General features: G+C 40.9%; 1 protein-coding gene across 1 annotated transcript in view; it reads right to left on the reverse strand.

Annotated features, from left to right (window-relative positions):
• LOC126396937 (homer protein homolog 3-like) overlaps positions 1-26,655 on the reverse strand; it is an 81,513-nt gene that overhangs the window by 15,347 nt on the left and 39,511 nt on the right. The window contains 3 exon segments of the mRNA XM_050055324.1: positions 1,716-1,872; positions 12,139-12,275; positions 16,683-16,691. Of these exon segments, the coding sequence (XP_049911281.1) occupies positions 1,716-1,872; positions 12,139-12,275; positions 16,683-16,691 (303 nt within the window).

The following is a 26,655-nucleotide window of genomic DNA, read 5'->3' on the forward strand; positions in this document are numbered from 1 at the left end:
CTGCCATATTTGTATTTCTTTAAATTATCTTTGGTGACTAAAGTGTTGACTGTTGGACCTCCTGTGACACTAATCTATACGAAGACAACAGAAAATACTTATTTCTGATTAATTTGCAGGGGAACAGTGGCTCTGAAGTGATGCTATAGTCAAGTCAATTTTAAATGCATCTCATAGAGCCAAAAATCTGTCCAGAAAAACGGCATCTTTGTACAACAGTGGTTTCCAACCTTATTCCTTATGGGACCTCTTTTCTATCATTGAATAAACTGATGACCCCCGACTAAATTACATATATCATGGAATTTCAAATTACATTCAGTGCATAACAATAACAGTACAGAACAAGTGATAACCTGTACAATTTACTATTAATAACTAATTAATTAACTGTAATAGTGAACCCACTTCCCCTACAACAAGCACTTTGGATTCATTTGAACAGACTTAGCCTTTGTACACGGGGCGCCAGCTCTACCAGGTGAGTTTGTGGCAACCTCATGTATAAAGGCTATGTCCTTGCCACAGCAGCCGTGGGTTGATTCCAACTCAGGCCCTTTGCTGCGTGTTGCCCCGTCTCTCTCTCTCTCCCAATTTCATGCTAGACTTTCCTATCTTAAAAAAAATAAAAAATAAAATAAAAAAATTAAATATTTTAAAAAATCTAATAATAATAATAATAATAATTTGAGCAGATTATATCCGGTGAATACTTCATCAGTAATGGGGTTTCCTGATATTTGTAGGAACTTTTTTTACATAATTCTTTTAATTTAATTCAATTTAACTTATACTTACTAGCCTTATTTTATTTTTTTTCTCCCTGACTCTTGTTCTATCAGCTCTTTGGTTGTTTTAACTATGTACTTTTTTTAATACAGGACAAGGCTGTTGAGCAGAGAGAGAAGGCTCTGTGGATGTAGCTACACCGTGCCCTTATCCTGTAAGATTTTTTTTTTAAGTTTACAACTTGAATAATAATCTATATTTAAAAATAACAAACTCATTTAGCTTTTCTCACAGAAATGAATGAAATGTAGAGATATATTTATTTACTACTACTACTGTATATTATTTTAAAAAAAGTTTTCTTACCCCTTAAAACTAAAAAGGCCTTGCGACCCCCTGTCAAGCTTTGGTGACCCCTAGTGGGGGTCAGGACCCCCAGGTTGGGAACCTGTATTTTAGACCCTCAATTCTGATTGCAAAAATACAACAAAAACAAAACTTGGAAAACTGCCACTCAAGGCACAGTATTTGAAACTGCAGGTAACCATGGCAACAACACTGATGCTTCACGCTACTCTCACGGTTGAAACTGAGCCAACAATGGGTTAAACAGATTACAAACTATTGAAACATAGCCTCTTTTATCCCTTTGGTCATGGTGTGATAATACACTTTGAAGTGTCCCAGAATAAGGAAATAATCATCCTCTCATACTGTGAAAGCTTGTTGTGCATTGTTTACATGGCTTATTGTGACCTGAACTGCTGGTGCAAACACTCAGTGCAAACACTTTAAAAATGATGAGATGAGTCAAGAGTAACTCTCAAAATGTTGTTAAGTAGAGTATTTGCTTTGTAACACTTCAAACTGCACCCTCAGAAATGACCGCTAAGTGAAATCATCAACACCTGACCACAAACACCATGAGTTGAGCTGCAGGGATATTGTATTATGAGGTGTTCATTTGTCCACTCTCTGTGCGTCACCTGGTCTCTGAGGCGGTCCGTCTCCTCCTGGTATTCAGCCAGCTGTTTCTTCCACTGCTCCACGCTGCTGTTGGCTTCCTCCAGTGCCTCCACCAGCTTGGAGTTACTGTCCTGCAGGGTGAAGAGTTCAGCCTCCAGGTTTATCTCACACACAGACCTGAGGGGACAGACGCAGAGACTTAACTTAGAGCAGGAATCATCTGTTTTCCTTGGTTCTGAGGAGGTTATCAGTATATCTGAGCCCTTTTTTTAAAATCAGAGCTTTCATATTTCACATATTCATTTGATCTATTGTTAATATGAAAAATATTGATTAGTGCAGCTTTTAAGACGTGATGCTGGTCGACTGTTACACTGTCAGAAAGAAGATTTGCTGATGAGGAAAATGCAGAGGATAATGAGGTAATGAAGTGAAACATTTATATCATGCTGCACCAGCTGTTAGGAGAGATTTGATGTGACATTTACTGGATTTAAAGAGCAATGAGGTTTTCAGAGAAGTTTGACACAGAAACAGATTCATTCACAGACTTGTAAATTACCCTTAAATGTGACTTTTTATTACCTTTTTATTTTTTGACCTATCATTTTAATCATTTAAAGGGGACCTATTATGCTCATTTTCAGGTTCATACTTGCATTTTGGGTTTCTTCTAGAACATGTTGACATGATTTAATGTTTAAAAAAACACTTCATTTTCCTCATTCTGTCTGTGCTGGAACATCTGTATTCCTCCTCTGTCTCCGTTTTATCGCCTGTCTCTTAAAGACCCTGTCCCAAAAAAGTCCAGTCTGCTCTGATTGGTCTGTGTTTCCCAGTCTTGCATATCTCAGTGTCTCTGTACCGTCACTGCAGTTGGAACAATGACTGTAACTGAGTATAGCAGCACTTTCTACTATGAAAAATCAGCACCATGTTTCAGTAGGAATATCCTCATGAGACCCGAACTTTTGTTTTGTTTGCAATTTTAATTTTTCCTACCTATTTGGGATCAATCGGACCCAATAAGTATAAAAAAAAACTAAACATTGTCAATGATAATTAAATCCAAATGTCTTCGAACAGTGTCAAGTAATTCATAATTAACAGTGTCTTATCTTGTTACTGTTGCTAAAATTGGTCAAATTTGTTGACATCAAACTACAAACATTATTAATCATAAATAAACAAGTTTCAACCATAAAATGTGATCAGGTTTTACACCCTGTCCACTTTTGAGTCGGCATCGGCTGTAAACTGACTTGGCAGAGATGGCTGCCATCTTGTTTTTACATAAGCCCCTTTTACACTGCCAGATTGTCCGCGAATGCTGGGCCATTTTGCCGGCAAGCTGCGAGCGTTTAGACACACAGAGCCGGATTGGCGAGTTGATCTGAGGTGCCCAATTTTCTGCCTCGTAGGGTAGACATATTGGCGGAACCCTTTTAGTTTAAACAGACCGAGACGGCCTTCCGCAAAGGGAGGGGCTGTTGAAGACTTGTGGGAGGAGCTGTTGATGACGCCGCATGGGCGACCCACTGGCGGTGGATAAACAGTAAACAGCTGATAGCAGGAATTAGTGAGCAGCTAGTAGCAAGAGGGAAACGCAAACCTGACAGACACTGTAGAGATGTGCAACTGGGGAGACAAGGAATTGTGCGCCCTCCTTGCCCTCACAAACGAAGAGGCCATTAACCGTCAGATGACGGGAACAGTGAAGAACGGGACAACTTAAGAGAGAATCACCAGAGGACTGACCAGCCGCGGCTTCCCTCGGAGTACGTCACTGTTTACATCACACGCTGAGCTACACGTTTTGTTACTTGCTCACGCCCCCCATTGCCCCGAAAAAGGCGCATTCTGTATAAACAAAAGTAGGCAGCATTTTGCTGCACTCCCCGATTTTGTTTTATACTGCCAATGCTGAAAAAAGACTGATTGGGCTTTCCTGCAAATTTGCACAACTACCTAAAAAGGGCTATAGGTTAGTGTACTGTGCTCTTATTACCACTAGATGGCACAAAAAAAGTGGGTCAAGTGGGACAACAGGTCTAAGTTAATTAGAACGAAGTACAAGGTCAAGTCAACCCAAAATGTGATGTCCTCACACTAGGACACAGGGTCTTAGGAGGATATGATCCGAAACTGAGGAGAAATTTCAAACTTTGGGAAGCAAGAGGTTTTTCCTCACAGTGATTACTTTTACATATGTTTACCTTATTATTTGAAACTTCCACTGTGTTTAATGTGAACATCCAACACTGCAATATTTTATATATGACAGAAGATAAGGAAAAGCATAAGAGGTCCCCTTTAAATATTCTCTCTCTTTCTTTTGTTTCTCTTTTGTCATTCATGCTTACAATGCAATCCTGCACAAGTCTTTTTATGAACTAATAAATCCACCATGGTTTCAGATGCTCCTGTCCTGCCCAGTTTAAAAAATATATAACACATTAGTCAGTGTTGTTTGTTTTCTGGGGTGTTTTTGTGTGCATTTTTAAAACAATTTGGCTTATACCCTGCAATAGAACAGAACAGTGTGCGCCTTTCACAGCGGAGAATTACAGAGAACAGGGGGTGCTGTGGGGAAAAATAAACCAACACAGGGAGAGATGGATCAGGTTCTGTGTCTCAGAAAAGGTCAGGATCCAGGTGGGATATTTAATAAACCAGAGAGCTATCACATAAGAAGATGGGGTTTAGGAAACAGAGTCTTTGCCATGACGACCAAACTAACGGCTTGGCAACCATAAAACTACTCACCATAGCAACAGGAGGAAAAAGCCTGCGTAGGCTTATGACAATCATAAAATGAAACTGTTGGGATAATAGGTTGTAAAGCAGCCGGGTATGAGTGTTTTTTCTGCTTCCTGGTCTCAGATGGAAGGTTGAGTGATCAATAATGGGCGCCATAATGATGATAATTATGAGCTGCTAAATTCAGTGCCAGTCAGGCCTGGCTGGTCTTAAGACATGGACACACACACACACAGAGACACACACACACTTTTGTGTTAAATGTTTGATTGTCTCATTTCTGCTCTTCTAGTTTATCAATGCTATTAGCTTTCTTAAAAGCTGAAAGTGAGCTTTTCTTACACCCCAGAGCAGCCAGTCTGTGATGCTTCGGGTGAGTTGTTACCTATCAGGAGAGCACTCATTCACTGCTGTTAAAGAAACTGTTTGTTTTTCGTGACTTTTAGTCTAGTACAAGTTAAGCACCAAAATCCCTGGCTCATCTGGTCCTAATAAACCCCAGCACTGCATGTCCTTGCTCTCTTCATACTCTGCTGCATACAACTAGCGCGTCCGGACAAGTACATGTGTTTGAACTCTGCTCATGCATTTCATTGAGGTGAGCTCAAATGAACGACCTTGCCCAGGCACACAACTTATCTCTGCAAGAGGATGTTTATGTGGAAGTGTTTCAAATAGTAAGGTTTGAGTAAAAAAGCATGTGTTTGGGTATAAGCAGCATACAGCTAGATAAATGACACCTGGATTATACTGCACAAGTTGTGTGACTTTGTAAATGGATGCTTTGATATGCTGTTAAATGCTGCCCCCATTTACTCCAATTCATCAAGAATTTCTGTGTTTTTTGGATTCTTCGTTCACCATGGAGGCATATGAGTAAAACAAAGTTTTCTTCACAAATTCAGTGTAACACGGGTCAGTAACTGATATACAAATATGGTATGATATACAAATGGTCACTGGGAGGGGTGAGGTATTTATTAGACTGCTGCAGTATCCCTTTTCACCTGCAGTAAGTGAAGTTTTTGGCCTGTCAAATATGAATACGATATTTCGACATGCCTACAACTTCTATTTTTTTTTTTTTTTATATATATATATATATATACTTTATCAATCCCCCTGAGAGGAAATTAAATTTTTTCATTCTGTTATCAATTACACACAGGTCCGAAATACACGTATGCACAAACAGGACCAACACATGCACTAAGTGCAGAGATGTCAGAGTGAGGGTGCCATGGACAGGCGCCCTGAGCAGTTGGGGGGGGGGGGTTCGGTGCCTTGCTCAAGGGCACCTCGGCAGTGCCCAGGAAGTGAACTGGTACCTCTCCAACTACCAGTCCACGCTCCATACTTGGTCCGGATGGGGACTTGAACAGGCAACCCTCCAGTTCCCAACCCAAGTCTCTATGGACTGAGCTACTGAACTTGCTTACACAGAGCAACTACAGCAATAAAAAAAACAAAACAAAACAACAAAACAGTTGGCACAGTTGTTGGCAAAAATCCTGCAGTCATGGAGCAACATTATCATTCAGGAGTCGAGTTTCTGAAAATGTGGTGAATGTAAGTCCTAAATGAACTCTCTTTTAGCTCTGTTTTTGGTCTCTACCAACTCCTGAGGGAAATATCTGTCTCTCTAGTTGCTAAATGGTCCACTCTAGCCCCGTTCTCACTCAGCAGTACGGTACGGTACAATTCAATTCAATTTGGTGTGCTTTTTTTTCCGTTTCTACTGTTGTGGATGGTACCAATGGAACCGTTCCGTACCGTCCCCATTTTTGGTCCCCCCTCTGTTGGGGTACCTAGCACACGGATCTGGTACTAAACACTGCTATGAAGTGCCGTCGGACTTTAAACTACACTGGGCGACTGCCAGCAATGTTTGAACGTCGTTCCTGTTGACTCCGGCAACACTAAACCCCTGAGCTTACCTTAGAAGGACTAAATGCACAAACCTGCTATTTTTAAATATCCCATGGAGAGAGACTCTCACGGCAGCCTGTTTTATTTTGCTCTGAAGATGTCAGTGTGCAGCCTCATTCTGTGGATGATAAATGAGGTGCAGACTAATACAGGAGTGCTGGACGGAGCAGTGAGTGACAACAACCCTACCCATAGTTTGCAGTTGAAACGCTAGGGTCTAGGTACCATGTCTGAAGGGTTACTTTTGGTTCCAAAGGTACCATACCAAAAGTGTTAGATGGGCTTATGTTAACCAGCTAGTTGCTAACTGTGTCTGCCTGTTGTTTGGCACCTAGCAGGTCATGTACAGTGAGATTTTAGAGCTGTTTCACTGATAACATCTCCTACTGTGGCTGAAAACAATGCCACGAGAGCTCTGACAGTGAAAACTGTGAAGTAGCAGACCAGAGAGATAAACCATGATCTTTAACTTGATATAAATCGCTGAAGATATCACTTAGCATAGCATTTTAAACTTGGATTCACTGTGTCTACAGCATCTCAGTCAGTAGGAATGTGACACTCCTCTGTGCTGCAGCCACACCTTAGTGAAACACAAATATTTCCAGTTTACAAAATATTTTTTATTTCCTGCTGTCAGTTATGTGTCACCTTTATCAAACAGCAGCTCAAAAAGAACCCCCTCGGTTGTAGTGTGGGTACCAGCTCGGCTCTCTGGATGGATAACAGTATGTGTTGTTTGTAGAGTAAATCCAGAGTGCTGTCTCTACAAAACTTGTTCCCTGTGCCAATGAGGTCATGTTTTCAGCTTTGTTTGTCAAAGGGATATCTCAAAAACCTGTGAACAGCTTTCAGTGAATTCTGGTGAAAAGTTGGGCCATATGGGCTGGAGGAAAAGTGAGAAAAGTTTGTTCCTGCTATTTTCTCATGAACTAATAAAATCACTTGAAACACTTATGAAAAAGCATTGTGATACAAACATTTCATAAATATTGTCAAATTGTGAAGCCTTAGCAGAGTATTCACTCTTTAAATGCTCTTATAATTGTTGCGAGGACAGGCTTTTAGTAAATTTCCTTCACTGTACAGAGCTCAACAAAGTGCTCGGGGTATTTCCATCTGCTCATGTAGCCAAGCTCGGGGTTAGAGACGGGATTACAACCTTTGTAGTAAACTTTCTAAACTCTACCAGATAACATTTCCATTCCAGCACTCCCACACACTCACATCTGCTGCTCTCTCCGTTGTTTTCTATCAATGCGTGCTTTATGTCTCTGTGTTTTGTGTATTATTGCTATAGACTGTTGTTATTATTTTTATGGTGTATGTGTTGCTGCAAGCCAAATATTCTTTCATAGACATCAGAAGCTCTGAGCATAACATTTTACTGCATGATGTCCTTCTCTTTCTGTTCCTCATGTTCTTGTCTCTCTGCCTTGTGTTGTCAAATAAATATCCAAAATAAAATCTAAGTGTGTTGTCGGATGATTGTTATAGCTGTACTAGAATAAAAGGTTTTTTCATCTATATTATATTGAGCAAAAACAAGAACATTAAAAAAAAAAAACATCAGTGAGACGTATTTAAACAGTCCTCATGATGGAAATGTTCCTGTGTCTCTTGATTTGAATAGATCACACTGAACATACCATGTGATGTACAGCGATCTACAGATACAGTTGATCGTGGGAGTGCACCAGCTTATATAATGTTGTGCTCGCTCTGAGGGGAAAAGAAAGCTAACATATGCCTTATAATTACAAATTTATTATATTGATTAGAGTGGTCTGGAATGTTTGAAGGATTACTGCATAGAAGCTGTTTTGATGCACGAGCAGCATGTCGAATAAAATAAAAATTTTAAAGTCTCCTAAAGTGCTTTTAATGAGATCCTCTCAAGGTCTGAGCACATGTTCTGATCATTTCAATTTATTAATGTAAAACTATAAGGCGGTGGCGGAAAGTAACCAAACACATGTACTCAACTGTACTACTACAGTCTGACATTACATTATTTTCCATCTACTTCACTACATCCCAACGAGGAAATATTGTATGTTTCACTCCACTACATTTATTTGACTGATACAGTTACGAGGCACTTGTTATAATTAAAAAAAAACACATGATATGCTTACACCTAGTTGCATGCAAAGTATCAAGTTGGCTCCACACTGACAAACTACAACATTATAACGCTCTTACATGTATTCACTATTGATAGAAACAAAATAATGTCATTTTCTATGATGATAAAATACTTTGAAATGAGACATTGTGCATTATAGGTACTTCTACTTTTGATTATTTAAAAGGTATACTATGTGAAACTGAGAGTAAAAGCAAACCCCAGATTCACTCCTTTGGCATTTCGCCTTAATATATTTGCATTTTTTGCACAGTGTCTCTTGGATGACTGCTGCTTATGGACTGGTGCCTGGTCACTAACTTAAATAAAGCCCCGACCTCACCTGAGCGCTGTGGGGGGAACAGGCATGCAAACATCCAGAACACAGAAAAAAAAAAAAAAAGGGAAAATAACAGACAGAAGGCAGAGTCTCTGCAGATAAATACACCACCACACACTTTTAGTAGGTTATAAGTGACTACTGGGAGGGATTACTCCTGTATGAGGTCATACATTGTTTTTGGGAAAAACTTACAAAGTGTTAGCCTGGAAAACCAGACTCAAATCTAAAAAGACTTTGAGTCTGGCCCTCACCGATACACCCTTCCTACCCAAGGGGTGGCACTAACTGAGGCATTTCAAATGCTGCCGTACGCAATTGGATAGCACCATGGCCACTCAGAGCAAAAAACAAGGTGACGTATTCATTGCACTAAGCCCCATTGGTTTGCCAACCAGTGGGGCTAACTGATACATTATGCTTTTGCCGTATCCTGTCGGCAAAACAGCAAAAACGTCCTTCCTGGAAACGAAGGCTTCTAGGGCAGTCTTCTGTTCCTCTCCCAAGGAAAAAGATAAGTGTAGTTGGCTTAGCATTTCTTCCAAAGCTAAACTGAATGGACGCGGTCCTTCAGCAGCTGCCATCTTGGCTGTTTACTTTTCGACTCCTACGGCGCAGCGCTGTCTTCATCATGTTACGCCCGCCCAGAGCCCGCCTCTGTCAGGTAGATTGATCTTATTGGTCCGATTGGTGATTCAGCGGGCTCTGCTCATCGGGGCCAGATTCCCGTGCAGTGCAAATTCGAATTTGCTAGGGGCGGGGCATCTCGATTTCCAGGTTAGCAAAGTGTATCTTTACATACATTTTGCTAATAATACTTTTGTGCTTTTACTAGCCCTGCTTAAAATTGGCCAATTTCGATGTTAAATTCCGGAAAGCAGATTAAATAAGTGCACAGAATCTAATATTCATACAGATCAGACCAGGTTTATCAACAACAGATTCTCTTTTTTAAGCTCAGAAAAAATGTCAGCATTACACATTTGATAAATCATCAAGACAAGCCATTTCATGCCTTGATGCTGAAAAGGCTTTGGACCAGGTTGAGTGGAGGCATTTACTCAGAGTTCTGGAGAGGTTTGGGTTAGGGTTAGGGTGCTTCTTTTTTTTTTTTTTAAAGATTATTTTTTGGGCTTTTTTGCCTTTAATGTATAGGACAGAGTGAAATGGGGCGAGAGAGAGAGCGGGGGGTGACATGCAGTAAATGGTTGCAAGCCGGACTCGAACCTGCGACCACTGCATCGAGGCATCACCTCTGTACATGGGGCACCGGCACTATCCACTACGCTACCGACGCCCCTGGTCTTGGTGCTTCTTTCAGTCTCCGGGTGCACTTGATATTTTCTAATCCCGCTGCCTCGATCCTCACAAATCAGGATAAATTGTCCCCCCTTTCCTCTCAGCAGGGCTGAACCCTTTCGCTGCTTCTCTTTGCCTTGGCCATTGAGCCTCTGGCAATCAGCATAAAGGAGCACACACTTATCAAGCCTGTAACACTGGGTGGGGGGAGACCACATGATTTTACTTTATGTTGATGACATTGTGATCTTTGTATGTGACCCCGAACAATCTGTCCCCATCCAATCCAGCGACTCTTTTAGAGAAGACTCAGGTTACACCATAAACTGTCAGAAAAGTGACCTTATGTCACTTACAGCAAACCTGGATCCTCAATTTCTGAATACCACTGAATTAAGAATAGCCTCAGATTGTATGAAGTATTTGGGCATTAAATTATCCAAATGTCCCAGGACTCTTTTTAAATCAATTTCACTGAAAGGTTGAACAAGTTAAAAGAGAATATTGTTGCTGTTAAGATGGTTTCCCTGCCGAGATTTCTGTACTTATTTCAGAATATCCCTATTTTCATCCCTAGATTTTACTTTAAGTCAATTGACTCTATAGTTATGCCATTCATTTGGGGATATAAAGCACACAGAACCTCAAAAGGCCACCTTCAGAAACCCAGGGAATATGGTGGCCTGGGGTTACCATGTTTTTACCATCAGAGTCATGATATACTGGCAGTATGTATTTGAACGAGGAGAAAGATCTGACCTTTTCTCAGTGGCTGCCTGTTAAAAAAAATAAAAACTTGCCCTTAAGACTTTCTCTCTTGCTCTTCTTTTTCTCATTACCTACACCTCCTGCCACTTTCACAGTGAACCGCTTTACACTGTCAAATGCTCAGACAATCTGGCACCAAATTAGGAAATTCTGTGAGCTTCCAAAAACATCAATACACGCTCCAATTTGGCACAACCATGCATTCTCTTCATCTTTTTCAGATGTTGCCTTTAGAGAAAGGACCAAAAAAGGAATAGTCATTATAAAAAGATCTCTACACAAGCAGACATTTTCAACATCGTTTGATCAACTATTATCAAAACTCTCACTGTTCAAAACTAGATTCTTTAGAAATAATGCTTGACAAGACATTCTGTCCTTTGAATTCCCACCTGAAGACAATCCAATACTCAGATTTTTGCCCCAGAAGCTAAAAAACGTACTGCGTCTTTCCTGCAAATCTTTTCAAACAAATTAGGAGAACCCATGACTAAAATAAAACATTGAAACTAATAATGAATGAATAATGACATTTGGAACAAAGCACTAATAAGAACAAAACCTTGTTCTGTTAAATCTAGGCTACAACTGATCCATATCAAAGTTACACATAATCTACATGACTAAGGCTAGACTGCACACATTTTCCTTGAACTATCACCTTTATGCAATAGATGCAACAGATGCTGAGAGTATTTACACAATTTTTGGTGTCTTTTGTTTCAATATTATTCTAATGTCTTAAAGGTTACTTTAACTCCTGACTCGGTAACAGCTCTGCTTGGACATTCCACAACATTGGAAAAGCCGGACCATAACGCCCGCTCAGTCTTGGTTTATGGCATGTTAATTTCCAAGAGATGCATATAACTCTGGAAATCTGACTCCCCAGTTTGAAACCTGTTTGAGAGAACTTATAGTTGTCTTTCATGTAGAGAGGCTGAGATATGATTTGTCTTGTAATCTCTGGACATTCTACAGCACACTGAACCCAGTGCTACAGTACATAAAGGACCAACAGACCTACCCACCAGGTGTCAGGTGTTTCTCAAAGATAGCAGTGAAGATGTGTAAAAACTGTTGACAATACTGCCCTAATGTCATGGCTTGTCATAAAGTAACTACGGGCACTAAGCTTTCTTTTCTTCAGACAATAAGCCTGTGATCAGAAGCATGAGGTATAAACGTCCTTCTGAAGTAAAGAAAACATTGTCATTACCCTTCAGACAACATCTTCTTCACCCTCTCCTTCTCAGCCGTCAGCTGCACCTCGGCGCTCTTGCTGCGAAACAGCTTTTCCTCGCCCGGCCCATTGACTGTGAGCAGCGGTGGAGAATGGCGGTCCTCCGATAACTGCTGAAACAAAAGGGAGGAGAACAGAAACAGGACATTGCCTCTATTTTAAAGCTGAAATGAAATCAATAGCAGCCCTGTTAATGCAGCATTAGTTTCATTCTGTATTAGCACCTTTAGTGTAAGTGTTGAAAACGAGAAAGGAAAATATGTTTCTTGTAGTTGTTTGGGGTTATTGTGTAAATCCTAATTAACTACCCTGCAGTTTCCCAACAGCAGACCAGAGTCCTCTAATAGGAAGAGCCCATCATTTAGAGGACAAGAGCACTTAACAGGGTACAACTGGCACTTTTTGTCTGCACTACATTATTTTATTCAGAGTGGGTGACCTAAATGCAGCTATGGAAAGTAACTAAGTACATTTAATTAAGCACTGTTCTGAAGTACAATTCTGGGATTATACTTGAGTGCTACATTCTGAACACAGGATTTTTACTTGCAACAGATAATTCCTGCACTGTGGTATTACTACTTTTACTTAAAGGTCCAGTGTGTAGGATTTAGTGGCATCTAGTGGTGAGGTTGCAGAACTGAAATTTCTCCCGTGTGCCCAGCGTGTAGGAGAACTACTGTGGTTGACGCCAAAACGCAAATGGCCCTATCTAGAGCCAGTGTTTGATTTGGCAGTTATGGGCGAAACAACATGGTGGACTGCATGGAAGAGGACCCGCTCCTTAGATATAAACGGCTCATTCTAAGGTAACAAAAACACAACAATTCTTATTTTCAGGTGATTATACACAAAAAACATACTTATAAATATAATCCATTTGTTCCAATAGATGCCCCTTAATCCTACACACTGAACCTTTAAGTAACGGATTTCTTCCACCGCTGTTTAAACAAAATTAAAAATGTTCCAATATGCCGACATACCCTTTGACAAAAATTATTGATTGACTGCTGATACAAGATTAAGTACAGATAATTAGATTTTGGCCCAGAGGTTCAGGCCTGAGCTGGTGACAGGTCTATTACTATCTCTAAATCCAGACCTGTCATCAAAACAAAACAGGCGAGACACCGCAGCGGGACAGGACAGAGCTCAACCTGTCAGAGCCTGATATGTCCCATCTGGGCTCCTGTAAACAGGCTCCATGCAGAGTGAGCAGCCATGTGTGGAGCCCAGCTGCCTTCTCTTCACACAGCCTCAGAGATCTGATTGGACACTGATTCAACAGGAAATGACTGAAGTACAGTTCCTCGCTGCAAGCGTTCATCTGGTGTCTGTAAAAAATGTGCACATGCTGGTAATCCTGCTGTAATGTGTGTGTCTGTTGAGATATCACTGCACATCTGGCAACAGACTCACAGCATTGCAGGTTTCACTCAATACCAAAATACTAGTGTAATTATAGGTTCATTTTGGCACCTGACCTACATTATCAGTCTTAATCTTTTTACTAAAAGCTATTAGTTTTAGTTACAATTTGGTCATGTCATTGTAAACTTTATTAAAAGAAAAAAAAGATAAAAATATTATAAGAAAGATCTTCAAAGGTCATCTCAAAACAATCTCACCAAAAGCCCCATTTCCACAGAGCAGTATGGTACTGTACATTTCAGTTTGATACGCGTTTTTTTCCGTTTCCACTGTGAACAGTTGTGGATGGTACCAATGGAACCATTCCACACCGTCCCCATTTTTGGTCCCCCCTCTGTTGGGGTACCTAGCACACAGATCTGGTACTAAAAAGTGGAGCTGTGAACACTGCAGTCCGTTGATTGGTCAATAGCGGACGGTCACTCTGCTCAGGGCTGAGTTGTGGTTGGTTTTGAGGCTCATGTAACCACTGTTCATACCGTGGAGAGTTACATATATTAGTGGACTGTGACTATAAAAAGAAAGGATGTTTTGCTGCTTCTTGCAGCAGCTGGAGTCAGAGAAAAAAAATAACTTAATTCACTGGGCCGACTGTCGGCGACTTTTAAGTTGGAATGTTAACTTGCAATGTTACTCAATGAGGTGACGACCTGAATAAATCAGCACACCGCACACCATTTAACTTTAACAACTTTGACCATCACTTTAGTTTTTATTGTCTCTCTTGGGTGACAAACACTTTTAGTAATGAGTGGATCTTCAAGTGTTTACATATATTAATTTCGACCAGGCTATGTGAACTGCATATATCCCAATCCTCACTTGGAGAAAAAAAAAAAGCATTGTGGATCGTCGTTCCTGTGGGCTCCGACAACACTAAACCCCCGAGCTTGCCTTAGAAGGTCCAAATGCACAAACCAGCTATTTTTAAATATCCCATGGAGAGAGACTCTCACTGCAGCCTGTTTTATTTTGTTCTGAAAATGTCCGCTTGCAACCTCGTTCTGTGGATGATAAACGAGGTGCAGACTTCCATCTGTGTCACAGGTAATGAGGAAATACAGTGAGTGCTGGACGGATCAGTGAGTGACAATAACCCCGCTCACATTATAGTACTGTTTACAATGGAAACTCTAGGGTCTAGGTACCATGTCTGAAGGGTTACTTTTTGTTCCAAAACGTACCATATCCAAAGTATTTGGTGAAAACGGGGCTTAAATGTCAGTTGAGTGGCTGTTCTGTAGCTTTTATTCACATCACAGTCTTTCTCAGCAGATGTAGAATTGCAGATGTCCACATTTTCATTTCTATCTGAGCACTTCTTGTAAATCGTCATCCTGTTGGATACTAAATTTTATATTTTATAGCTGTATTTTACCAATTAAGATAATCTTGTTTCAGTTAATTCAGATTTTACAAGATGATGTTTCATTTTCATTCATGCCTTTTCTTGTCAAGTTGCACTTTTTATGAAACCATGAAACAATAGGTCAAGCATCCAGATACTGTAGTTTTGATTGAGCTGATTTTAACAACAGATTAACTTTATGATACATTTATTACTAATAATACAGCGATATACAGGGGCTCGAATGTAATGAGGTTTCTATCATTTGTTTTTTTGTTGGGAACTAAATAATCAGTGATCCATGTGACTGGTTTCATTTTTATTTGTTTAGATGCCAGTAAAACCAGAAGCACCATCATATCACTAATAATCCTTGTTTGCTGCCTGGTTACTACAGTTGGACATGAAGTTATTTGGGAACAGATGTAGTCAAAAGGTGATTTATGAGTGAAGTAGACAGCTCTACTTGCAACATAAAAGTCAGCAGTCTTTGCCTTTTCTCTCTTTTTTTCTTACCTCATTAAAAGTATACAGTGCAGTATAAAATACAGGTTAAATGAGAAGAGCCATTTATCGTCCTCTCGTGTCAAATGGAGACTTTGAGTATGACATTACAGCATGCAGATGGCTTGACTCCAGCCTGGCACAGTCAAGTCTGACCAATCTGCTTTGATATTTTCCTTCCCTGCTGCCCAGAAATGGGTTCAAGCTTCCTTTCACACAGTTTTGTGAACCATTTTCCTCAGTTTGAGGCTGTGGGCTATGATACTGAAAGAAAACACTGAAAGAAAGTCTCTTCTTTAAAAGCTTGCAGATGAATTAGCTTGTGCACATTTCTTTACCCCGTCCCCTTCTTTCTTCTTCTCTCTGCGTGGTAACCTAAACCTGAACCTGTAAACGACCAAGTGCCTCGATGCAGCATTAAAACCCTGCACTTATTGGAGAAAAATCTTGTATTATTAATCTGAGCGAGCCTGAGTGTATTCCCCTGAGGACGATGGTTTATTATCTATAGCTGAGCAGCTCTCTGTCTGACCCTATGGATGGATATGGAATAAAACAGAGCCGACTCAGAGCCGTGTCCAGAGGAAGGAGCTCGAAAACGTGAAAAATCAAAGCTGAGACAACTCCAGTCCGAACCCAAAGCCAACGGATCGGCTGTGCGTACCTCTGAATAATTTATGCTATGGATCATGTTTAAGTCATAAATGGTATTACAAATTTACAGCAGTTTTTCCGTATGTTGTTCACTAACAGGCTGAGTGGAAACAAGGCAGAGACACTAGAGCACAAGCCCGTGACCACGACTAATTAGGCAGAGTTCAAAGGAATTTTCACATTTAAAGGACAATTCTGCACACTGTCTGTTCCCAGGGGAGGTGCTCAGTCTGGATCTCCTCAATGCTGATGAAACAAATTCAGATGAACTTTGCTGCACGTTGCCTCATTTCGTGCATCTTCGATAAAATGAGCAGATCAAATTTTATGTTGCTGTTGCCGTCGTTAACAAAGCTTTTACTGTTTTGTAGCAAACGCAAGCTGTGCTTTGAAGCTAAATTTGCTCTGAAGTCAACTTTGATCAGACTCCAGATGAATTATTGAGCGTGATAGTCCGTGCAACGCTGAGACGCATGACTACGAACACCGCAGTTGCTCAGACAAAAGAAGATGGTTGTCTTTGTGTTGCTTTTTGATTGTGGGGTGGAGTGTGTGTGTGTGTGTGTGTGTTTTCACGCACCTGGGAGAGCTGAGAGATGAACATGTCCCATGATGCATCAGGGAGATGGAGAGGAAAGAGGCAGATAAGGAGAAACAGAAAAAATTGTTGTTAGATAATTAAAACCATAGCGTTATTTTGACCACACAGTGTTCCATCCTGTGCTCATGAAAGCTTCACCATTCACTGTTTTCCACTTTGTTTGTTTGATCTTTGTTTCTGCACAGGTACTGATTCATTTTAGATAGATAGAGATAGACAGACACGTGCAATAAGTTACATATAATAAAAGAGGTTTGTTTGGAGTGAACGGAAGAAGCAGAGGGTCCTCAGTAGGAGCAGTGACTGTAACTGAAGGCTGAACAAAAAAAACTAAGTGTATCAAAAGAGGAGGTCACAGTCCCGCCCACATTTTTTTTAAGTGACATGTGACCCCTGGGAAATGAGCGGTAAGCACTCAGCAACAACAATACAGATGCAGATTCAACAAATTCATGTTTTCCTCTTCGTTATTTTATCACCAACAATGTTACAATTAAAAAACCATAAAATCCAATAAAAACCATCCACATGGACACGATCTGCAAAATAATTATGCATGTGTGGAAATGTGTGTTGTATTTTAAACCCCAGAGCAGCAGCTAAAAAAACTTTTCAGGGGTCCCCGGAGGAGGGTCGCCTTGTAATCGATGGAAATCCCAGATACTTTAAATATTCAACAGCTTTCCTGAGAGCTTTCGTCATGACGTCTCTGCGCCACTGTTCGTCTTAAGTACATCTACACTGTTTACTTATTTATCCCAGCATCCGTCCATTTGCTCCCATGGCTTCAGAAAAGCTCCTGTTTCTACACCCCGTGTTTCACACACCTGATTTATTTATTCATGCGTCCATGCATCAGAGCGTACATGCTTGGGCTTCCCTTGAAGTACCTGTCCTCCCGACTACACAACACACACAGCCCAAAAGAGACACACACACACACACACACACACACACACACACACACACCTCTTTTGCGGGTTTTAATGCCAAGTCTGTGGTTTAAAATATTGATGACTGCCATTTCTCTTTGCCTCTCTGCCTCTGCATAGATACCATGCATGGGAGGAGATAGCCGAGGAGAAAAGCTCCAATCAGCAGGCGCAAACAAATGACAGCTGTTACCTGTCAGCGGAGAGAAACTGGCTCTGAGTCCTGCTGTGTTTACACTGTTGTTTGGATGATTTATGTGCAGTAATGTCAGTTCTTCTACAGCCCTCTTGACATTTATTTACTTCACTGTGTGGCTCAGTGGTCCCGACCTTTTTATTGTCTGACTAGCACCACAGCCCTGCATCTGAGCTCATTAACACCATACGTCGTCTTCTTAATGCATTTATTTGAACATACTCTAAACACAGTTAATCCTATTAATTGTAAAGATGGATGCTGTTACATTAATTTGTTCATACAAAACACAGTGATCCTGGAATTCTGAATGCTTGGGCTTTTGTTAAGTTTGCATTCGTAGGCTACTACTACCACTTAGACTGACAGAAGATGGACATTTCAGCTTTTTATCCATTACTAGTCCATACCCATTGGCAGCTTTGTCACCTTCTACCTATNGAAATTAGCTCTGTAGCGCCCCCATTTTGTTTGATGGGGTCAATAATGGAGGGGTCCCCTCAGATTATGTGTGGTTATATGCCTACAGAATTGTGTGGTGATCGGTGAAACCCTGGAGATGTTACACACCTTTATGTGATGAGCCACGCCCTCCGCAATATTCATTGCCTTATAGAAGCTCAGTTTTAGTAAGTTTTCCAACTTTTTCCAAGAGGGAACTTTAGATATTGGTCCCTACATCATGTTCACCGAGTTTCACACAGATCGGTCAAACTTCCTAGGAAGAGATCGATTTGAAGTGTTTTTCAAAAAATTCAAAATGGCGGAAAATCTATATAAGCGGAAGGTATGGGTTCTTGAGGCAAATTTGTTCCTCATGAGGAGAGACATCTCTGTGCAAAGTTTCATGTCCCTACGACGTATGGGGCATGAGATATGCCCATTCAAAGTTTGTAATTTCAATCTTTTGCTATAGCGCCCCCCTTTGGCCAACTGGTGTAATATTGCTTCATTCACATCCTCCCATGACCCTCTACCACTGTGCCAAATTTCACATGGATTGACCAAGTCAGTGAGGAGAAAAACGTGGAACAGACACACACACAGACAGAGTTTTCGTCATTATATAGTAAGATAGTAAGATGAAGCAATCTATTGAGGTTGATACCTCTTGGATGTCTGCAGAGTACATGCGACAGCCAGCAGTCAGTTAGCTTAACTTAGCATAAAGACTGGAAAAAGGGGGAAACAGCTCGCCTGGCTCTGTCCAGTGGTTACAAAATCAGCCTTCCAGCTCCTCTAAAGCTCACTAATTAACACGTTATATCTCGTTTAACAAAAACCCAAGCATATAAATGACTTGCAGTTTTACGGGGGACAAACTATTTCTCTTTTAGGACCAGTAACTTCCTGGAGTTTCCTCTGGTTGCCTGGAAACTGTTCTTGGCCAAGAAATAGTCTGACCCATAACCCTGTGTAAAACTGCCAGATATGATGGACTGATATGGGAACATATACTTTCCAGAAACAAACAAGCTTTATTTAGCTGCACAACACGTGACCTAAGTAGGGCCATGGTTAAGAGTGTCGATACTAAAACCCATAACAATGAAGCACCTTCTAAAAAATAAATATATTCCATAAATATTATTTCATGCCAGAAAATTTATTTTGCTTCTTTGCACTTGTCAGCTCCACGATGCTCTCTGTATTGCTCTGTTTATTATTCTTCATTTTTTATCTCACTGAACTTCACCATCTCCTCCTCCATCTTATCTCTGAGCTCTGCAAATAAGCCCGAAAGCTGCAGCTTTACCGCATGCAGATCCCCTGCTGCCATCCACATATCAGAGGCAGAATATGCCCAGAAAGCTCCGGGCTGCACAGATACAGCTCTGCAACACTGTAGATGGTCACTGACCAGGGCTTTTACTGACCAGCTGAATGTGATGCAAAACCAACTGATAAAGAAGAGGAAAATAAAACAAGATAAAATACCTCCAGTGCTGTAGAAACCAGCATTTTCTGTAGATTCACCAGTTTATCATGATGTAAGGTTTGCATGTATGTTTACTTCCAGGAATATCAAATTACCTCCCTCTTCTTCTTGCCTTTTTGACTAACATTTAGCAGCTAGAAACACTTTATGTTCCATTCACTAACATTTAAAGGAACAGTGTGTAAGATTTAGGAGGACTTAGTGGCAGCTAGCTGTGAGGACTGCAGACTGCAACCAGCTCCATCTCCCAGTTAGGATTTGTTCAATGTTCATTGTTCAGGAGGTTTTTACCAAGAGATGAATTATCTGTAGAAGTCTCTTCCTCTCTAAAACAAAAGGACCAGATGATTTAAATCAATAAGAAAAAAACTGAAAAAAGAGAGAAAAAAAAAGAAGCAGTTTCATGTTTACAATCAGTGTTTCTCCGACACCGTTCGACATCTCAAAGATGGGGCCACTAGCCCAGCACCTGCTAATCTGTGATCACCTTCTCTTCTCTGATTACTTTTATCATGTGCTAAATTAACTGCAGAGGTCTCCTTCTCTCCAAAACAACGGTCCCGATGATTTAAACCAACACTGAATAAAGCAGGATCATGTTACAAATCAGTGTTTTTCTGATGCTATTCAGCATGTCAAAGACAGGGCCGCTAGCCCAGCACCTGCTAATGTGTGTTCTCAGCTAACTTAAAGGTATAGTGCACCCAAAAATGAAAATTCACCCATTATCTACTCACCCATATGCCGATGGAGGCTCAGGTGAAGTTTTAGAGTCCTCACAACACTTGCGGAGATCCAAGGGGAGAGGGAACAGAAACACAGCTCCACCTAATGGAGGCTTACGGCGCCCCAGATTCAAACGTCCAAAAACACATAACTGAAACATAACTGAAACCACAAAATATCTCCATACTGCTTGTCCATAGTGATCCAAGTGTCCTGAAGCCCCGAACCTCTCTGTACACGGCGCTCACGTGTGTGCGTGAGACCAGTGAAAGCACGCGCGCACATGTGAACACGGTGTACAGAGAGGCAGTTAGAGCTACAGGCTACAATGAGGCTAAAAACAGAGTTCAAATGACGTTTTTCCAAACGACTTTTGATGTCGGGGCTTCAGGACACTTGGATCACTACAGACGAGCAGTATGGAGATATTTTGTGGTTTCAATTATGTGTTTTTGGACGCTTTAATCTGGGGCGCCCAGCCTGCATTAAGTGGAGTTGGGTTGCTACCCCCTCTCCCCTTGGATCTCCGCAAGTGTTGTGGAGGACTCTAAAACTTCACCTGAGCCTCCATCGGCATATAGGTGAGTGAATTTTCATTTTTGGGTGCACTATCCCTTTAAGATCCAGACGTTCAGGAGATTTTCACCGGTTGACGAATAATCCGCAGAGGTCTCTTCAAAACAAACAGACCCAGTGAATAAAAACGGTAAAAAACACTGAATAAAGCAGTTTCACGTAAAAAAAAAATAAAAAATCTAGATTTTTCTGATGCTTTCATCTGGGAGGGGCCTCTAACTAAGGTGACCAACGTAAAAACATGAACGGCCCGATCTAGAGCCAGTGTTTGGTTTGTCTGTTTTTGGCTACTGTAGAAACATGGCGGTGCAACATGACAAACTCTGTGGACGAGGACCTGCTCCCTATGTAGATATAAACGGCTAATTCTAAGATAACGAAAACACAAAAATTCTTATTTTCAGGTGATTATACACTAAAGAAAACATGCCTATTGAATCATATTGCATTTCTGCCAATCAATCCCCCTAAATGCTACACACTGGACCTTTAACTCAAGCATCGCTTTTACCTAAAACTCCAGTTTTGAAAAAGTTTTTGACCTTTAGTTTTGTTCTCCTCACCATAGGACCAGGGGTCTGTGAAAAGCTTTAAACAGGTTTCAGATGTTGGTGTAAAAAAAGCCTTAATGGAGCTCTTAACTGGCGAAACAGCCACACTGGAGCTGCCATCAATACTTGGCTCTAGTTCATACGTACAATAACCTTGTGTACTCACACTCTATAACAGCTTTGATTGGGTATTATTTCTATATTACGCAGGTTCAGGCAGTCAGCAGTGTGGTGTTTTACAACGTGCAGCGGTGAGTCAGAAGATGTGATAATAACCACAACACCACCTCTGTGTTTACCGCCTGACACAAAATCAATGACGGCTGTGTTTTCTAGAAATCAGCACAGGGTGCTTGCGACTAACCTTGCAGCTCCATCCGTGTGGTGTTTCTGTGTGTGTGTGTGTGTGTGTGTGTGTGTGTGTGTGTGTGTTTGTATGTGCTTGATTAATCGATTTAGCATGTGTGTATGCATGACCATGTGTCCCTCTGCTGTGTGTATTTTACCCAACAGACAAACAGGCCTCTGGTTGCCGTGGTAACAGGATGTAAAGCCTCCACTTACTGACCCTGACCTCTGACCTCTGTGTGTGCAGTTTGACTCCACATTTCAAATTGAGGGCATGAATTTTATGCTTCACTTCCTCACAGCGATTGACAAATGCCTTGTTGTGCTCTCCATTTTTATTCCTACATACCAATATTTTGCACGTGTACAACTGGCAGGAACTGAAATATCAACATGCAACACATGTGTGTGACTTGTGAGGCATCGCCAAACCAATTTCGCTAATGCAATTAAGTCTGGAACCTCCTGGCAGAGGTGGGAGTAAGTCACACATGTGCAAGTCTCAAGTCTCAAGCAAGTCACTACAGTTACTGTACTGTACAGTTAGAATCAAGCAGTTCAGGTTGAGTCCCTAAGTTCAAGTCGATCCATTAAGCTAATAAGTTAAAGCTAAAGAGACACATTTACATATGTTTCTTTGTGGTTTTGTAGTGATGGATGAAGTTGGATGTTGTGGTGGTCATGTCACTGATTTCTGAGCTGCAGATCTTGCATACCACTGTTCTCCTTTTACTACCGTCAATGGCAACATCATCCTTGAATCCAAATGTTATTATTTTTGGACAAGCTCACTCAATGATTGCTGCCTTGTGCGCTGGCCAATGCTGGTCTGCCACCTCCAAGTGGGTTGCCAGGTTTGCGCACATTGCACCAGAAATCCCTTTAACTTCTCAATATCTAGAAAAATGTAAATAGTTATCGAAAAAGTCAAGTCTTTGCAAGGGGCTTTATCAAGGGTGGCAGACAAAACTGCCTCTAGACACAACTGGTTAGATATGGAACCAATCAGAGCATCAAAACGTGGAGTAGCGCTGAGCAACAGACAAATGTAAACAGACTTCAGCATGTAGAGATGAGCTGTGATGATGTTGCTTGAATATATCTGTGAGTAAGAGTACAGCAACACTTGTTCACAGACACATTCATGCTGCACCATTTTCCATCAGACTTTGAAAATAGCACTTTAGAAGGAAGTGCAGCTGTAGCCATCTTGATTGAAAATACCTCAGCAGCACTCCTCTTTACTGAGCTAGATTTGTGCTGCTGTCATGCCCATAGTCTAAAAGTTAGAGATATTAGAGTGATCAAAAGGAAAGTAGCCATCTAATGTCAAATACACTCAGACTTTAGCAAACTTATCCCAGATCTGGAGTGTGAACATTAATCAAAGTATGAGAGCTTAAAATCAAATCTGCAGTTTAAAGGCATCAAAAGGACTTTTTCCACTTCAGGGTGAATCATGTTACAAAATGTATTTTGATTTAGAGGAGAGTGACAGTATTATCAGTATTAGTTTTGAGTTGTCTGACCCAAAATTCAAATCTATGACTCAGGGGTGGGGGTGGGGGTGGGGGGAGTCAGTACAGCATAGCAGTGCAATATTTTGCATGGTGATATTATATCGATACACAGATGCAGAAGTATCGATCTTTTATGATATACATTATTCATTTTTGCAAATACACATTTTGCAAGTACAACTTTTGGTACTAGAAAAATAAACGGAAGTTCTATTTCGGTCCACTAGATGGCGCTGATGTTTTCTTTTTCTGGTGAAGTCAGCAGAGGTTTCAGTCAGTTGCATTTGGCAGGAATTTCATCAAAACAAAGATGGACGCACTGGAGAAAGAAATCAGAAACGCAACGTTGGTGTTTAAATTAAATGTCTGGACTTTTTTAGAATTTCTTTAACATGGAAGAAAAGGAGGACTTGGGTATGACACATGCAATTGACAAGCAGTGTCATATGAGAATAAAATACTCCGAGAATAACACGAACATGACGGCTCACCTCACACTCCACTATCTAGATTTAGCATTAGCCGCTGACGGCCAAGCTAATGTTAAACCCACTCCCCCATAAAATCAACCAACACTGAAAACACTTCGCTTGACAAAACTACCATCCAACTCTGAGAGAGCGAAGAAAAAAACTCAGTCCATCACCTACTTCATGTGCAAAGATCTGCATCCATACAGCGTTGTTGAAAACAAAGGCTTTTGTTACATGCTAAAACCCCTGGAACCCAGGTATGTGACTCCGAAGTGAAGCACAAAGCTGAGGAATCTTTGAGTGCAGCAGGAATGGTGGCATTAACTTGTGACGCCTGGACTTCCAAGGTCAGTGGATTCATATGTGACTATAACAGCACATTATCTCACAGAGAACTGGTGACTGCTGTCTCACGTTCTCCAAACAAGAGCAGTACATGAAAGTCACACTGGAGCAAACATCCTGCAAAATACAGCACAAGAATGGGCGATTGGGGTTGTAACAGATGACACCTCTAACATGGGTGTTGCCATTCATTTAGCAGGATACCTGCATGTGAAGTGTTTTGCTCACATGTTTAATCTGGCCTCTCAGAGGGCGTTAAATCTTCCAACAGTTGAACATTTCTGGTGTTTGCAGTATTTGTGACAGAGTTGGTCAGTCTGTCTGCTTTGCATCACATTTTGCTGCAATAAAAATAATTAAAGTCAGATGAACACACTGGAAACTTTATCTGATGAGGTAAAATGATGTAAGTTTTCCTTTGGGGAAAAAAATTGCATTTTTTTTTTTTTTTTAAAGCAATAAATCACAATACTCATCATATTGTGATAATATCGTATAGTGAGTCCTCATGCAGAAGACACATGTTACATTATGTAAACAGGTGGAGGATGATTAAGAAAAAATTACTGAGCCAGTTGACCTGTGACCTACGAGTTTCACAGCTGCATCTGTGCAGCTCAGTTCAGCATCGACACTCAGAGAAAGCTGGTCCCCCCGCCCTGATGAAAACAATATCTAATACAACTTCACCATTAAATGTCAGCTACTTTGATGAAATATTGTTCAATTTGTGCACCACACTTCTTGTGCTGTTGACCTTCTTGGTATTGATGCTCTGTTTTGTTGTATCCAGCGTTGTTTTCTCTCTGTCCTCGCTGAATAAACAGACAAGACAAACCATCAGCTCTTATCTGAGTGTCTCGGAGCTGAGGTCGTGGCTGGCAGCGTGACTCTGCAGTCTCTCAGACCTGCTGAGTGGCTCTTTGTTAGGACTTCCACATAGTGCTAATACACACAAACACACACACTTTAGTCTGTTATGAACCCATGTCACTACAACAATCCAACACGCTAATACTTGGCAGAACTAACTAATAAACAAGACTAGCAGAGCAGCTCTGACGCCCCACTAAAGTTAGTTTCCTCCGTGTTTGTACAGTTGAAATCACAGCCGCCAAAACAGGGCGTGTGCTATTTTGGATGCTGCAAATGTCAGAAGAACTGCCCCAGAAAAAAATATAACTGTGTGTCTTGTGATCTACTTGTAATGTCACGGCATGTTTTGGGAGGGGGAAAAGCTCAGGGACAGAAAGTTTCCACTGCAGACAAACTTTCACTTTTCCCAACTGAACCTCAAGAGTTATCAAGTCCACCAAAAAAAAAATCACCGATGCTGGCAGGATAAAAGCTGGCCATTGTCCTTTCAGCAGCAGCCAGATTCCCTTCAATTATAGATGATTCAGCTCTCCACCCTTCCTCCATCCCCCCCCCATCTCCATTCTCCTGATCCCTCATTCTTCTTTCTTTCAGTCCCGGCCATTACTGCCCCTCCAAACACCTTCAGCGCCAGCGTCTCCTTCTGCCTCCCATCTCCATTTGTCATGCATGAAATCTTTTAATGGAGTTAACCAATGGGAGAATAATGGAGCGGCCAGATGGGGATACATCTAATCCCTCGTGATTCTGTATATGTTTAAAATAGAAACAAAGCCACTGAGTTCATTGAGATGTTACTGCGCCGCTCTGTCGTACGGGCATGGGGGTAACAGACACCATCATGTCCCTTTGAGGTCCTGAACCTGTTGTCCTTACTAGAGGCAATGTCCAGACTTTTCCCACATGTTTAAAAATACATTTCCTCTAAAGTCTGAACTGCAAACACTTGCACTGTAAGCTTCTCAGATTTTATTTACAGAATGAGACCACCGGTTTTTAAACCCTAACTAACTGTGGCAGCTCCCTTGGTGGACATTTTGCTCCTTATAATGGCCACACTGATAAAAAAAAATCCTATTTTTCTGACTCCTCATTACCCCAAATTCAGTAAGTTGGAATGAAACTATCCTCAATGCAGATAGGTTTGATTTTTTTTTTTTTATCTCTGCCATTTGAGAATACTTCCACCGTCCCAGTATAATAGAGGTGAATGAACCTTATTTGTGTCACTTAAAGCATCTCAAAACTCAATTTAAGAAACTCAACAGTAATGTGTCTCTTCAGAAACAACGTCCTGATTACTCAGACTAATCCTCCACCTCCCTGTGGTGGAAGTTTCATATTAGCAAATGGAAAAGCTTTCATGAGGTGATTTATTGTTATAATCTAAAATTACTAACAGATCACCATAGCAAAATGCATATATTACTATGTAAATGTTCCCTTATTATTCACTTGCTTTGGTGGATT

The sequence above is a fragment of the Epinephelus moara genome, chromosome 10, assembly GCF_006386435.1.
Source record: "Epinephelus moara isolate mb chromosome 10, YSFRI_EMoa_1.0, whole genome shotgun sequence".
Classification (NCBI taxonomy): domain Eukaryota; kingdom Metazoa; phylum Chordata; class Actinopteri; order Perciformes; family Serranidae; genus Epinephelus; species Epinephelus moara.